General features: G+C 49.9%; 1 protein-coding gene across 1 annotated transcript in view; it reads right to left on the reverse strand.

Annotated features, from left to right (window-relative positions):
• PPP2CB (protein phosphatase 2 catalytic subunit beta) overlaps window positions 1-9,186 on the reverse strand; it is a 29,658-nt gene extending 20,472 nt beyond the window's left edge. Inside the window, exon 1 of the mRNA XM_039540860.1 lies at window positions 8,959-9,186. Coding sequence (XP_039396794.1) covers window positions 8,959-9,060 — 102 coding nt within the window. The 5' untranslated portion in view covers window positions 9,061-9,186. The remainder of the gene's footprint in view (window positions 1-8,958) is intronic.
• Between the last annotated feature and the right edge of the window lie 6,578 nt (window positions 9,187-15,764).

Genomic DNA, 15,764 nt, shown 5'->3' on the forward strand with positions numbered 1-15,764 from the left:
TTCTAAAATTTGTTTCCAATGCTTCTACTTGCCACCTTTTGAATCTCTTATCTTTGTTCAAAAAAACCTTTTGCTTATTTTCACTAAAAAGCTATTTAAATACAGTCCTGTGTTAAATGGAGCCATGATCTGAGGTAACACTGGTAAGCTGATGTGTACTGTTCTTTTAGAAAGAGCATACCTGTGACTGCTGAAAGTGTCCAGTGGACCAAAGGCTGCACACTTGAGGGAGATGCTTGGCAGACTTGGGGTCAGAGCATACCCATCGCTAACTTGCAGAGGGATAGCAAAGCCTGCACAGGCCTAGAGGGGAATGCTTGTGTTGCCCCTGGCTAGTGGAGCTGGGGAGCTGACCCACAGCAAGCACAGAGGAAGGTTCCTCACATTCCTGGGTGGCAGCAATTAAGGGAAAGGTGGGATAGGTCCAGGAGGTGGCGTTCTCTTCCTCCCCTCCTCCAGCAGATGCAAGACTCACCCATGTGGTGTTGGAGGAAACTAGAACACCGAGGCCATGCACTGGGTCTGCGGGGAGGATGGAGATAGGAAGGACTCCAGTTACTGCAGCAACTCCCAGGCATTACTAGTGCTGTAGGTGCTGCTGCTGCTTTAGTAACTGCATGGGCCTAGTTCTTGATTGATTTAATTTTAAGTTATTTTAGCAGACAACGTTTTCCTGAGGACTGCAAGTGAGAGAAGGGAAACAGTAATTTAACAGTTTAACTGAGCTAAACGCAAATGTTCTTAGGAAGCTAGAAACGTAAGGGGCAGCTGTGGATAAAGAGAGCTAAGAGATGGTACACAACAATATTTCTCTCACCAACCCTGTCAGCAGGTCCACTCCCCAAAAATTTTAAAAGCGCAATTAGCATCCCTATCTGATTAACCCACAGTTGACAGCTCTATTGTTATAGACCAGAAACCGGCTAAGACACAGGAAGGAGCAGGAACAGTCAATTTTCATCTTAACAAAAGGTTAGCAGTGGAGCGCCTCAACGTTCCATTCTCAGTTGAGCGTTAAATATCAGGAAAGGGAGGTAAACAGTGAAATAACTTTGTATTCTGCAAATTTTGCTAACATTAGTCAAGTGCGGAGGACTATGAGGAACTTCAGAGATGTAATTAAGCTATGTGATGGGCAAATCTCTTGATGAGCTACATTAGCCGAGCCCAAACAAATGTTTGCCAGGGATGCTATCTAATGAACAGCCTTAGCAAATGGACAGGCTCAATATTCTTCATCCAACCCTTCCTCTGTTTCCATTTTAATCTTCCCCACACGTCTCTTGCATTGATCTAAACCACAAGCTTATCTCCGGTTCATCCTGTTTGGCTATAACTGTACTTGTCAACTTTCAGAAAACAAAAAAAAAACACCACACCCCACTTTCCTCATTTATTCTAGGTCCTACTTTTTGTTCCAAATTTGAGGGCTACTTTTTATATATTTTGGAGGTGGAGATAGGAGAGAGGCTTAGTCCTACTAAATAAAAAAAAATCCTGTTTTCTCTAGGATCCTAAGCTAATTCAGAATCACAATGCTCTTATAAATAAGAACTTCCTCCTGCTGGTCCTACAAAGCTGAATCAATGACAAAGTGAGGCATTTATAGGTAAGCGTGGCATTTAATATAGCTCTTGATCTGAACGTCCTACAGTAGACACCGTTGTACCACGTCCACGATCCTGCATTTTACCCAGGCAACACAATGTGTAAGTAATGTTTCCTTATCCTTACAGCGCATTTTCTAAGAAAGTCCAAGCAGCTCTAACCTAATTATTTATACCGTACTCTTCACAGCAGCATCTGAACTATTCTACATACCTTTAGCTGCTTTTGGCTCAGAAAACTGTGGGTGTTTTCAAGACGTTCCTCCTAGAAATCTAGCATTCTGGGATTTTTAAGAGCCTGGCAGCTGCACCACAATGCCGTCCAGGACCGCCTAGTGAAGGCAATCGCCCCGCGCCTGGGAGAGATCGCCGTCAACCGCACTGTCCCCGGCACCGACAGCCCGCTGCGCTCGGACATCATCGTCACGGACAAGGATCGGAAAAAGATCATCCTTGTCAACGTGACAATCCCGTTCAAGAATAGGACCCCGGCCTTCCGTGAAGCCCGAGCCTGCAAACTCAAAAAGTACACTCCCCTGGCCGACACCCTGCGGACAAAGGGCTATGAGGTATACACCGACGCTCTAATCGTCGGGGCCCTGGGCGCCTGGGACCCCTGTAACGAGCACGTACTGAGGACCTGCGGGGTAGGCCGTCGCTACGCGCGGCTCATGCGACATCTAATGGTCTCAGACATTATCCGGTGGTCCTGGGACATTTATACAGAGCACATCACCGGCCACCGCCAATACCGAGAGTGAGCCAGCGTGTCTTCGCGCACCCACAATGAGAAAGACTTGAAGACTTCCTCTGCTGGACCTTATCCCCTGAACCCACCGAACCGAACTGAACTCCACCATATGAGGGTCATCTTATCCTCATTACTCGGCCCACTTATTTATACCTATGATTGCCTGTAATTCCCGTATGAGTGATGTACCCTCACTGCTTGCTGACTGTACCTTGATTCATCCACCTTAACGCCCCCCATTGGGGATACTGCAGACTGTATGTGTTATGCGCTATCCAAAATCAAAATACTAACATCCCCCTATACTCTGTATGGTACCCCCGATGACTAACAACTGAATTTTCAACACTCTGTATCATCTATTTTTAAACATTTCTTAATAAAATTTTATATCCCATCACTCAGAGACCGTGTTAAAGAGGGAGTGTGTGAGGAAGACAAGGGAGTGTGAGCAAGGGAGTGTATGAGGGACTGGGTGGAGAGGAACTGCAAGGAGAAGAGAGCCAGGAGACAGGTGTGCCTGATGTAATCTGCTCTGAGAAGGCAATCACAGAGTGCTGTAAAGAAAAGATGCATGAAAGGAACAGGGACTGGGAATGCTTCTTGGTGAGGGACACAGAAGAAAAACTCTGTGTACATCACAGGAGCGCCCAGTTCCAAAATAAAAGGAAGCAGTCATGTATACAAGTGGCTGCTCATTGACCTCCTCAGCAGCCTGGATTCGTGACCGCAGGCGGACACACCAGATCTACCATGCTTCAGCTTCTCAGCCTCCATGCTGTCTCCAGTAACTCTCCGCCTGTGTAAGTGTGTGGGTGCATGAGGGTATGAATGCAGTGAATGTGTGCGTGTATGAATAAGCGCCATCTCTTTTCTATCTGACCTAACAGCAGCATTGTAACAAAACTAATAAAAGTGTGACCCTGGGTTGGTTCTTAGGGGAACAGAGATAACAAAACTGACTACATTTCAAGAAGTTACAAGTAGTTTTAGGCACTACAACTGCCCCCAAGCCTTCTTGCTAGTTATATTGGGGTATTGTCTTGTTTCAAACATGAATCACAATAAAGGAGAAACTATGTATAGTCAGTCTGAATGATCCCATGTGTAGTCAAAATTAAAACTGAAAAAAAGAAAGTTTCCCTAATGTATCCTGAGAAAGGTCCCTGAAGAGAGATGGGTGGTAGGCAAGGACTGGAACTGAACAGAAATAGCCTATGACAGTCTGTAGGATCCACCAGTCTAATGCAATTCCAGCCCATGCTTGTGAGAAGGAAAGTGAGGGAAAAGGAGAGTGTCAGATTATGTTGACAGGATTGGTGAGGCATTGAATCAGTAAACGAAAAAAATTCATCTGCAGGAAAAGCATGGTTTCTTTTTGGAAGGATCCAAGGACCTCTGATGCTGGTAGAGAAGTCAATTCTCTGCAATGATCTTGCAACACGGTATTATTTATTTAATTAGCTGGAGCTTACAGACCCAAGGCACACCAGCTAGCACTGACATCTGACGAAGTGGGTATTCAACCACGAAAGCTTATGCTCCAATACATCTGTTAGTCTATAAGGTGCCACAGGAGACACTGTTGCTTTTTACAGCTAGCACTAGAATCCCTGAAGGTATGGAGTGCCTCGTCCATTTTCAGGCTGAAGAGCTCAGATCCTGCAAACAGTATCCTTAATGGCCATTTGCAGCTGCTTTGATATACCCAACTATTGTAACCAGGATGCTCTGTGCACTGTGATGGCTGGGGCCACCAGAGGCATCTAGGTCTACCTGAAGAGATGTCTTCACCACCTGTAGTCCATCTGTCATGATGTCTCTAAGCTCCACTCTATCCTCTTGTGGGATCTTCTTGAGAAAAGGTGTTATCTTATCCCATGTAAGGAAATCATTTCACCAAAAGAGCTTAGAATTTGGTGATACACATTTGGAGAGTTGCAGAATAAGCTTTTCTGCCTAACAATATCAGCCTGTTTGTCCACTCTCCTCCTTTTACACACACAGCCTTTGGAGGTCCCATTTACATAGATTTCTCCTGTACCACATGGCCAACTAGAGCAAATTGTGTCAGTAAGATCAGAAGTACCCAAAGCCCTTATGTGGGACATGGTTCTTATCTTCAATCTTGTATGTCAGTGAGTCACAGATCTTTTGCTGGTTTGAGGACCTCTTCATGGAGGGGCACTGCCGCCCTGCTTGTGTTGAAAAGTTTGTGCCTTCTGTGCCAATAACGTTTCTATATTTAACATGTTAGCTGTTCTCTGTAGAAAGTCTTGGACTGCTCTAAAGTAATCACACAGGGAGACTGGATTATAGTGTAACTGCTTCATCTGGTGATGAGGGGCAAGTAGACCAGTTGCAGGTTCTGGGTTATCAGTGCAGTTATCTCAGGGATCCACAAAATTTTCCTCCACCTCCTGCATTTCAACACTTCTAGCCTGTTTGGACTTGCCTGGAAAAGAGACCTATGAGGGGAGTTGCCTCTGGGAGGTTGAGCAGGGAGAATCCACATTGTCCAGTACAGTCAGCGTATTCCATAAGGATACAGCTAAGGAGGTGCGGGAACCAAGGGAGAGGAGTGAGAGCGCAAAGGAGACACATGCATCTGAGGTACTCAGATTTATTTTTGAGGACGACCCCCAATGTGACCCTTGGATCAATCCCCGATGATCACAAAGACAACACTGAAACTTCTGTTCCAGAGAAGGTTGAGAGGGTCAGGGCTCTGGGGAGGGCTTAAAACTCAGCTCTGAGAATGTAGGAGAAGAAAGAAGTATGTTGGATCAAAAAGGGTACTGATCGCCTATATGCCAGGGTATCTGGCAGACACTGGAACAATGGTACAGTGTCATACTGGGGAGGCAACTGGTGTTAAGGAGGTGTTTTAGTACCCTTCCATCAGAACTCACACCAAGTCCAACACAAGGGACTCCAATCTTGGTGTCACCAGAATAACCCCTTACACTATCATTGGTACCAACATCAGTGCTGATACCCATGCTAGTATCAACACTGTGAACACCAGCTCAAGGCTCCAATACATCTCAGGAATTGCTGCCAAGGTCAACTGAGCAGTCCAATCTGAAGAGGACCAATATACTGAACAACTGTGGTTGTGGATTTTCCCCAGACAGAACACACATCAGGTTTGGCTGTCATGGACATGACACCACCACATGCTAGCAGGGATTGAAGCCTGAGGCTTTTGATTCCTCTTGAGGAGTGAAAGGTACCTCAGCATTGACTGGCTGGTAATGACCAAAAAAGGCTGTCACTTGTTATCTAAACTTACTAAGAAACTGGGTTAAGAACTAGAGGAGAATTTAAATTTGCTTTGTGAAGTCAAGGTGCTATAAGAGAGCAGAACAGATAGCGCTAAGTTTCCACTTACTGCCTTAGATAAGGGATCTCACAAGACTGGGTGACAAAATGGCAGCTGAAATTCAATGGTGATAAATGCAAAGTAATGCACATTGGAAAACAATCCCAACTATACATATAATATGATGGGGTCTAAATTAGCTGTTACCACTCAAGAAAAAGATCTTGGAGTCGAGGGCAGTTCTCTGAAAATATCCAATCAATGTGCTGCAGCAGTCAAAAAAAGCTAACAACGCTGGGAATCATTTAGGAAAGAGATAATAAGATAGAAAATATCATATTGCCTCTATATAAATCCATGGTACACCCACATCTTGAATGCTGCATGCAGATGTGGCTGCCACATTAAAAAATTATATATTAGAATTGGAAAAGGTAGAGAAAAGGGCAACAAAAAAGATTTAGGGGTATGAAATAGCTTCCAGATGAGGAAAGATTAATAAGAGCAGGAGTTTTCAGCTTGGGGGAAAAAAAAACAAACCCCAAAAAACTACTAAGGAGGGATATGATAAAGGTCAATAAAATCATGACTGGTGTGGAGAAAGTAAATAAGTGTTATTTACTCCTCCTCATAACCACCAAACGAAATTTATAGGCAGCTGGTTTAACAAACAAGGATAGTTCAGTGGTTTGAGCATTGGCCTGCTAAACCCAGGGTTGTGAGTTCAATCCTGAAGGGGGCCAGTTAGGGATGTGGGGTTTAAAAAACAAAAAAAAACAACCATCAGGAACAGTACTTGGTCCTGATAGTGAAGGCAGGGGACTGGACTCAATGACTGTCAAGGTCCCTTCCAGGTCTAGGAGATAGGTATATCTCCATATAAAAAAATTTCTTCACACACCAAACAGTCAACCTGTGGAACTCTTTGCCAAAGAATGTTGTGAAGGCCAAGACTATAAGAGGGTTCAAAAAAGAACTACATAAGTTCATGAGAAATAGGTCCATCAATGACTATTAGCCAGGATGGGCAGGGATGGTGTCCCTAGCCTCTGTTTGTCAGAAGCTGGGAATGGGTTACAGGGGATGGATCACTTGATGATTATCTGTTCTGTTCATTCCCTCTGAAGCACCTGGCATTAGCCACTGTCAGAAGACAGGTTTCCAGGCTAGATGGACCTTTGGTCTGACCCAGTATGGCCGTTCTTATGCAACAAGAAACCAAGAGGCATTGGGACCATACTGCCCTTTATGCCATTAGATGCAAGAACATGAAGGTACAGAAACTGCTGACTCAAAAGGTTCCAAACCCACATGTATATTTTGAGAGGGATCCATAGAGATGATTCTCAAAGAAGCAGTTTGGATTCTGCAGAAGCTATAGCAGTGTTTCCCTTCTCCCCCGAATCAGAAAAGCTTCCTAGTGACCAGTGACAAACAGACATGCCTCACTCAGGGGTTAGCACACTTTCCATCACTAGCATTGAAAACAGTTTTACAATATCTACAGTTGGTTTTATTATTAATTAGTATTTGTATTACAGAGGCCTCAACCATGATTAGCACACCTTTGAGATAGGTGGGTGGTTTCCAATTCCTGTTGAAGGTTTGAAAGGGATCACTGGACCTGTGCTTTAATTAACTACAAGTAATTTTTCTGTTAGTACAGTCTACATAGTTTAGCCTGTCAAATTTAAACTATGAAGAAACAATTTAAGTTCTGTGAAGACAAGGCTCAATATTATTTAGCTGCCATGATCTTAGACATTAGGTGGAAAAGACAGAGAAATTGATCAACACCCTTAATTGGAGACACAGAAATAGTGCCAAGCACTTCTAAAAGGTAAGTAAGTTGCTAGTAAGATACTATGTACTTATAACACACACTTCCTTTAACCTTACATCAGATATTTTTCTTTGCAGGGATTCCTTTATGTATGATGAATACAGTGCACCCTCTCCAAGTTTACAGCATTGTGTGTACAGAATGAATTTTCAGAACATTTAAAGGTTAGTTTAAGTTCAAATTAAGTAAAACTTTAAGAAATTTATTATGGGTCTGACTAATCAAAATAATGGACTAATAAACTACAGAAATTTCTGTATAGAAAATTAAAAACTTGTGCACAGTGGTCAATGCCAGGTGCTTCAGAGGGAATGAACAGAACAGGTAAATATCAAGTGATCCATCCCGTCACCCATTCCCAGTTTCTGGCAAACAGGCTAGGGTCACCACCCCTGCCCATCCTGGCTTACAGTCATTGATAAGCCTATCCTACTGCATGAATTTATCTAGTTCTGTATTTGAAGCAGTTAAATTTAATTAAGCTAAATCATTAACAATTTTACCTAATTGCTAAAATTATATAGGCTACTAATCCAGGAAACAGCTCAGATAAATCTTAAATGGGGCTACTGTGATGCAAGAGGTAACTCAACCAACCAAACCACAATCCATTCTCTAGCTAGTGGACATGCATTAATACTATTGGCTGTAATAACAGGGTGGTAGGAAGGGGACTGGACATCTGTTCAGAACGGGCCAAATAATTTACCAGTGGCCATGATTGCTTTTCCGCGGCTACCTGCTTGCCCTAAAAAAGTTTCTCCTAGCACTGCTGCCTTGGCTCTCCCGGTGCTGAGACACAAATAGAGAGATGCTGGGATACAGAGACTGGGCAAGCCCCCCCTTCACCAAGCATGATTTTGATAATGGTGGAGCGTGCATTTATGGAGTTTGCGGATGGTACCAGGCTGGGAGGGGTTGCAAGTGATTGCGGACTTCAGTAACTTAGGCATAGGGCAGGGGTTTGTTACAGGAGTGAGTGGGTGAGATTCTGTGGCCTGCATTGTGCAGGAGGTCAGCCTAGATGATCATAATGGTCCCTTCTGACCTTAAAGTCTATAGTCAGGGCCCCCAAATAACCTTCACTCGGCCCTGCGGTGACGTAGCGAAAGGGAAGAATATATGCAACTCCCCCCCCGCCGCGCTTATCTGTAAAAGGCCGCTAGTGCGCGGCAGCAAACAGCGAGAGCCCATGACCGGCGGGCCGTGGTGAGGCCGGGCACCCTCCCAGGCCGGGGTGCCGGCGGGTGCCGTAGCTGGACATTCCCATCGGCCTTTCAAGCGGAGCCCGGGCGCTGAGCTTGCTGGGTTCCGGGGTAACAGCGACCCGCCCCCGGGGGAGATGTCACTGAGCGGAGCCCCCCCCCCCGACAGCCGGGCGGGCACTAATGGAGGCTGCTTGGCGCCCCGGGCCGGGCCCAGGCGGACTCACCTTCTCGCACAGGCTCCGCACCTGGCTCTCGCTCAGCTGCTTGCACTCGTTGAGCTGCTCGATCCACTGGTCCAGCTCCTTGGAGAAGCCCTTCTCCTCCATGGCGGGGGGGGCGGGGCTCAGCGCCGCGCGGCCCGGTCCCGCCAACGGCCACGGGGCAACGGTGGGTGCGCGAGGCCCGCTCCGCTCCCGGCCCTCGCCCGCGCGCCGCGCCGCGGAATGGCGATGGCGGCCGCCGGACGCTGCGTCCTCGTGGCCCCGCCCCTTGCTCCGCTCCGCAGCTTCCGGCCCCGCCCCCTCCTACGGTTGGCGCTTCCGGGAGGGAGGCGGCGCGGGCCGGGGGGAGCGACCCCAACGCTGCTCAGACCCCGCCCCCTCGAGCGCCAGGCAGAGCCTATGGGGGTACGGGAAGGGGTCTGTGCTGGGAGAGCATTGGGGTACGGGAAGGGGTCTGTGCTGGGAGGAGCATTGGGGGTACAGGAAGGGGTCTGTGCTGGGAGGGGTCTATGGGAGGTACGGGAAGGGGTCTGTGCTGGGAGGGGCCTCTGGGGGTACGGCACGGGGGTCTGTGCTGGGAGGGGTCTATGGGGGTACGGGAAGGGTCTGTGCTGGGAGGGGTCTAGGGGTACAGGAAGGGGTCTGTGCTGGGAGGGGTCTATGGGGATACAGGAAGGGGTCTGTGTTGGGAGGGGCATTGGGGTACAGGAAGGGTCTGTGCTGGGAGGGGTCTATGGGGGTACGGAAAGGGGGTCTGTGCTGGGAGGGGCATTGGGGTACAGGAAGGGGTCTGTGCTGGGAGGGGTCTAGGGGGTACAGGAAGGGGTCTGTGCTGGGAGGGGTCTAGGGGTACAGGAAGGGGTCTGTGCTGGGAGGGGTCTAGGGGTACAGGAAGGGGGTCTGTGCTGGGAGGGGTCTAGGGGTACAGGAAGGGGGTCTGTGCTGGGAGGGTCTATGGGGATACGGGAAGGGGGTCTGTGCTGGGAGGGCATTGGGGGTACGGGAAGGGGTCTGTGCTGGGAGGGGCATTGGGGGCACAGGAAGGGGGTCAGTGCTGGGAGGGGTCTATGGGGGTACGGGAAGGGGGTCTGTGCTGGGAGGGGTCTAGGGGTACAGGAAGGGGGTCTGTGCTGGGAGGGGTCTATGGGGATACGGGAAGGGGTCTGTGTTGGGAGGGGCATTGGGGGTACGGGAAGGGGGTCTGTGCTGGGAGGGGTCTAGGGGAGGTACGGGACGGGGGTCTGTGCTGGGAGGGGCAGTGGGGGGCACGGGACGGGGGTCAGGGCTGGGAGGGGTCTAGGGGGGTACGGGCCGGGGGTCTGTGCTGGGAGGGGTCTAGGGGGTACGGGAAGGGGTCTGTGCTGGGAGGGGGCTATGGGGGTACGGGAAGGGGGTCTGTGCTGGGAGGGGTCTAGGGGTACGGGAAGGGGTCTGTGCTGGGAGGGGTCTATGGGGATACGGGAAGGGGGTCTGTGCTGGGAGGGGCATTGGGGGGTACGGGAAAGGGGTCTGTGCTGGGAGTGGCATTGGGGGGTACGGGAAAGGGGTCTGTGCTGGGAGGGGTCTATGGGGGTACGGGAAGGGGGTCTGTGCTGGGAGGGGTCTATGGGGTTCGGGAAGGGGTCTGTGCTGGGAGGGGTCTAGGGGGTACGGGAAGGGGTCTGTGCTGGGAGGGGTCTATGGGAGTGCGGGAAGGGGTCTGTGCTGGGGTGGGTCTATGGGGTGCGGGAAGGGGGTCTGTGCTGGGGTGGGTCTCTGGGGGTCCGGGAAGGGGGTCTGTGCTGGGAGGGGTCTATGGGGGTACGGGAAGGGGGTCTGTGCTGGGAGGGGTCTATGGGGGTACGGGAAGGGTCTGTGCTGGGAGGGGTCTATGGGGGTACGGAAAGGGGGTCTGTGCTGGGAGGGGTCTAGGGGATATGGGAAGGGGTCTGTGCTGGGAGGGGTATGGGGGTATGGGAAGGAGGTCTATACTGGGGTGGGTATTTGGGGTACAGGAAGGGGATCTGTGTGCTGGGGTGGGTCTATGGGGGTACGGGAAGGGGGTCTGTGTGCTGGGGTGGGTATTTGGGGGGTACGGGAAGGGGTCTGTGTGCTGGGGTGGGTATTTGGGGTACGGGAAGGGGGTCTGTGTGCTGGGGTGGGTATTTGGGGGTACGGGAAGGGGGTCTGTGTGCTGGGGTGGATATTTGGGGGGTACGGGAAGGGGGTCTGTGTGCTGGGGCGGGTATTGGGGGGTACGGGAAGGGGGTCTGTGTGCTGGGAGAGGTTTCCAGGGGGTGCTGGAACAGGTACCTGTGGCCTCACTCTCAAGGTGGATGGGGCAATGTCGCTCCCTGGGAAGGTGGCAGGGCAGTTGGCACAGGTCTGGGACACAGTACCAGCCAACTGTCAGTCAGTACCTCCCTGCCTCTTCCTCTCCCCAGGACTGGGAGCTGGGGCTTGGGTGGGTGGGATCCGGCGGCTGCAGTGGAGGGACCCATCGGGATGTGGAGCCAGATCTTTCTGAGCTGCAGTGTCTGCTCCGCAAGAATCCTGAACATTTCATCTTATTTGAAAAATCCGCTTGGACAGAGGGTGGAAGATCAAAAAAGGAAATGTCAGGAAAACCTGGATGTATGGTAACCTACAGAGCCACTCTCAGCCCGTCACCCCCACACAGCACCACTCCAAACCCTCCTGCCACAGTGCCACTCGTAATCCCCTCGTTGGAGCCACTTCGAGCCCCTGTCACTCCCCACAGCACCACTCCCAGACCTTCCCACAGTGCTACTCTGCACCCTCTGCTATCCCTCACAACAGCACCGCTCCCAGTTCACTCCAAGCTACTCTGAACCCTGCATCACTTCCAACAGAGCTACTCCCAGACCCCCATCACCTCCATACAGTGCCACTGCCAGACTTCCTCCACAGCTCTCCCAGAGCCATTTTAAACCCCCCTTCACCCTCACATGAAGCTGCTCCCAGGTCACTTGTGTACATATCCCCTCTCACTAACCCCCTCACTCAGAACCAGCTCCCTACATGCATATAGCCACTCCCAGCTCCCCTCCGCATCCCCCAACTGCCTTCCCCTACACAAAGCTACTCCTAACCCTGCCCACAACCACTCCCAGTGCCCCTCTCCCCCGCAGTCTATCCTAGCTTCCTCCCCTCACTCCCGAACATAAATAACCACTCCTAACGTTCCCGGCATGCATGCCTGCACACAGTAACTCCCAGCCCTCTTCCCCCCACATGCTCTTGGAGTTATTTTTTGTACAGGTGTGATATTCCCTAGGATACAATCTGGACAGCTGTGTCCCCTCAATTCTCCAGTCTGGTCTTGCTGTCTCAGCCTCTAGCATGCAAAATCACTCCCAGCTGCATTGTACGAGTGTTACAGCTAACCATTCAGTAATTACATTATAGGGCAACACCAGCTAATTCCTAGTACCAGACTGGTGCTCAGAAATGTGCATCTTGTACTACCCAGCTCTTTCCTTCTGTGCAATACAAGCTCATAGAAAGTCTGTCATTTCAATAATAGAAAGTGTTATGCACAAATCTTATTATCCCAAATGGAGGCTCCTAAGCACTTCAATCCAAACACACACAGTGATTTAGGTAAAACAAGTTTATTAACTACAGAAAGATTTTAAGTGATTGCAAATAATGAGGCATAAAAGTCAGTATTGGTTACAAAGAAAATAAAGGGCAAAAATGCAAACTAATACCTAACTGAGCAAGCTAATTGAAATCAAAGCAAATATAAGAGGACTGTTGGCCCTGTACTAAAACTCAGTGAGGTTTTTTTTTTGGTTGGCTACCTCCCAGCACCAAAAGGGAAGGGTTGCTGGGAAATCAAGACCCTGGGACTGACACTCCCTGGGGGCAATGGGGAGAGGCCCCTGCTCCAGGTCAGCCTGATTGACAGGGTGGGCAGTCCAATGAGGGAGTCAGGAGGCTGGGGGGGGTCCCATTCTCTGTCTGAGCTGAAGCTGCCTGGACCAGAATGGGGTCAAGCTAAGGAGAGAGCAGGAGCTCAGGCTGAGCTGGGGAGCAGAGCCGTGCTGGCCAGAGCCAGAGACCATTAGAGAAGCAGCCTGAGCTGGGGAGAGCGGCAGCAAGAGCCAGAGAGCAGATCCATGCTGGGAGGAGAGCTGCAGCAACCAGAGTCAGAGGGGCCAGAAAAGCAGTCCAGGGAACTGGAGGCAGAGCAGCAGCAGGGCTGAGGCAGAACGGAGGTGGAACTGGAGCCGGGTGCGGTGAGCAGCTGGGGAGAGCGAGAGGGATCTGGGCAGAGGGCCCTGCGCAGGGAGATGCCACCAGCCAAGAGGCCCTGCAGGCCAGACTTGGAGGGGATTGTAACCCCGACTATGAGGGAGAACGCTGGGAAGAACGCTGCCATCTGGAGCCTGAGGGTGTGTGGCCACTGCCAGAGCAAGTGTCTACCCGCAGCATCCCTGCAGCACAGTCAGGGCCTGGACAGGAGGCCTGGCACATGTGACGAACAGATTGTGAACTTCTCTTATATTCCAGAGTCGGCTGTTTGTGATGTCCCCATGCCACAGAGCGAGGTTGTGTCTTTAACTTCTCCCATTTTTTTCCTTATTTTTTTAAATTGCTGTTTAATAAATTGTATTTGCTTGAAATATATGAAATGATCAGTGGGTCAGGGAAGCGTCCGAAGCAGAGAGAGTACCTGGGAGTGGAGACACCCTAACCCCGTCTTATGTGACCAGGACAAGATAGGGGGTTGAGCCCCCCAGGAATCCTGGGCCCAGTCTTGTCAGGGTTATGAAGACTCTGCCACACAGGAGAGTGGAAGGGGAGCCCTCGAGGTCAGGCAGGCCTCTGGGTAAAAGGAGTGGGAGTGAGGACTCGGATCCTTTCAGTAGCCAATTCCACCAGGATAGTGTCATTCATTCATTCATTCATGCCACAGATCTCCATAGTCTTCTATCCTGGGCCATTCGCCTAGCTGGTTCCAGGTATAGCCCATTTTTGCTATCAACCTGGGTTCCACTGCAGTGCCTGTCTGGTGATGTTGGTTGGCTGCTCCTTCTAATTTCTTCCTCTGCTGGGAGTTGATGGGTCCTCCAAGAGGTGGAGATCTGGAGAATCCTTCTGAGGCAGCCATACAGTAAGACTGAAAAGACAGCTCTCTGGAGCTCCAGATGTTCTTGAGCTGTAAGAAGGCTGCTCTTGCCTTACCAATCCTTACTTTGATGTCTGCGTCTGTGCCACCCTGCTGGTCGATGATGCTACCTAGGTAGGTGAAGGACTGCACTTCCAGGGAGCATCCTTGTCTGGCTGGGATGCCAGGCACTGACAGGAGTGTGATTCCTCTATAGTTGGCACTCCATCTGTTCATCTGTAGTTCTATTCCTGTTATGACTTTCCCTGCTTGTCTTTTACGGACGCGCTCTGGCTTGCTCTTTTCCAGACAGTCTTTTAGTATCGTACAGCGCTTTTTCATGTTACGTTTATGCTGCCTGCTGCTCTTCTGCTGCCAGTCCATCCACATAATCTCTCTCACCTTCCCCTCTTCTCCTTCCTTGCTTGTGGTCTTCAGCTCTCTCTTTTTTTTTTTTTTTGGCCTTGCTGCTCTAGTCCTGCTGTTGTTGACTGCTGCCTTCTTCTTCTCTCTTCTTCTCTTCTTTCTGTGACTCTGCTGTGATCCACTTCTTTCTGCTGGTGTTCTTAATTTCCAACTTCTTCCTGGCTGGCTGACTAAGCTCATGTCTCTCTACTCTCTGCATCTGTTGAGTACACTGCTTCCTCCTTCCTCAGACCGATCCCCTGTAAAACTAAATTTTTTCTTCAGCAGCCAAAATCCAAAATCCCTTGGGTTTATGGTCCTTCAGAAGGTTGACGTTTATCTTTCTCTTCTGTCTGGCGCTCATCCAGCTCTTTCTTCTCAGCAGCTTCAATCTGGCCACCACTAAGGTCTATGGTATGCCGCCACGCCCTCTCTGCTCCTCTTCCCTGCAAGTCTGCAAGGATCTTTTGTCTGCCATTTCTGTGCACTGTGCTGGTCTTCTCTCTGCCATGCTTGTGCCTGCTGGCGATACCCAGGTACTCTTGTGGATCCGCTGTGAGGAAAGATGCAGATTCCCTATGACAGACAGTTAAGTGCACACAGATCCATCTCTCTCTCTCTCTCCTCTCTATCCTCTCAGAGCATGGGTCCCCATGACTTGTTCGTATCCTGTGTTATCAGGTCCTTAAAGTCTCCTCATTGAAGTAGGATAATTCTTTGTCTGTCTTTGTCTCTAATCTTTTCTGGAGTCTGTGTCTGGAGTCTCTAGTAAAAACTCCTCTTCACACTCTCTTCACTGTCACACTGAACAACATAGCACTGAACAACATTCATCTTAAATTAGTGATTTAGAGGATGCTGATGTGCCCCCATGATCCTGGGCAGTGCCTTGTGTGGTGCTCTGTGTGTGCTGCTTGTGTGCATGGTGTGTACTGTGTCTGTGTGGTGCTGTGTGTCTCTCTCTCCATGTGTCCAGCTCATCCAGCTCTCCTGTCAACAGTCGAGTCTCTCTCTCCAGCTTCCTCCCATCTTGTCTCACTACCTAGGGTCAGGTTGTTGTTGCTCACTTTCTCTCTCTCTGCTGGCTCCTGCGCTTTTCCTGACGCCATGCGCTCCTCCTCCTGGTTGCCCATGTGGCGATGGGCTGCAAGAAGGGTGAGAAGGGTGATCGGCTCCCACGGCTGCATCTTCGAAGCGCCAGGACCCTTCTTCTTGAAGACTCTTCTTTTCTCTTTTAAAAGTATCTGTTGTTAGCAAACTGCTTCTTTGGGGTGGGAGCAACTTACAG

Source organism: Mauremys reevesii, linkage group 5 (genome assembly GCF_016161935.1).
Source record: "Mauremys reevesii isolate NIE-2019 linkage group 5, ASM1616193v1, whole genome shotgun sequence".
NCBI classification, from domain to species: domain Eukaryota; kingdom Metazoa; phylum Chordata; order Testudines; family Geoemydidae; genus Mauremys; species Mauremys reevesii.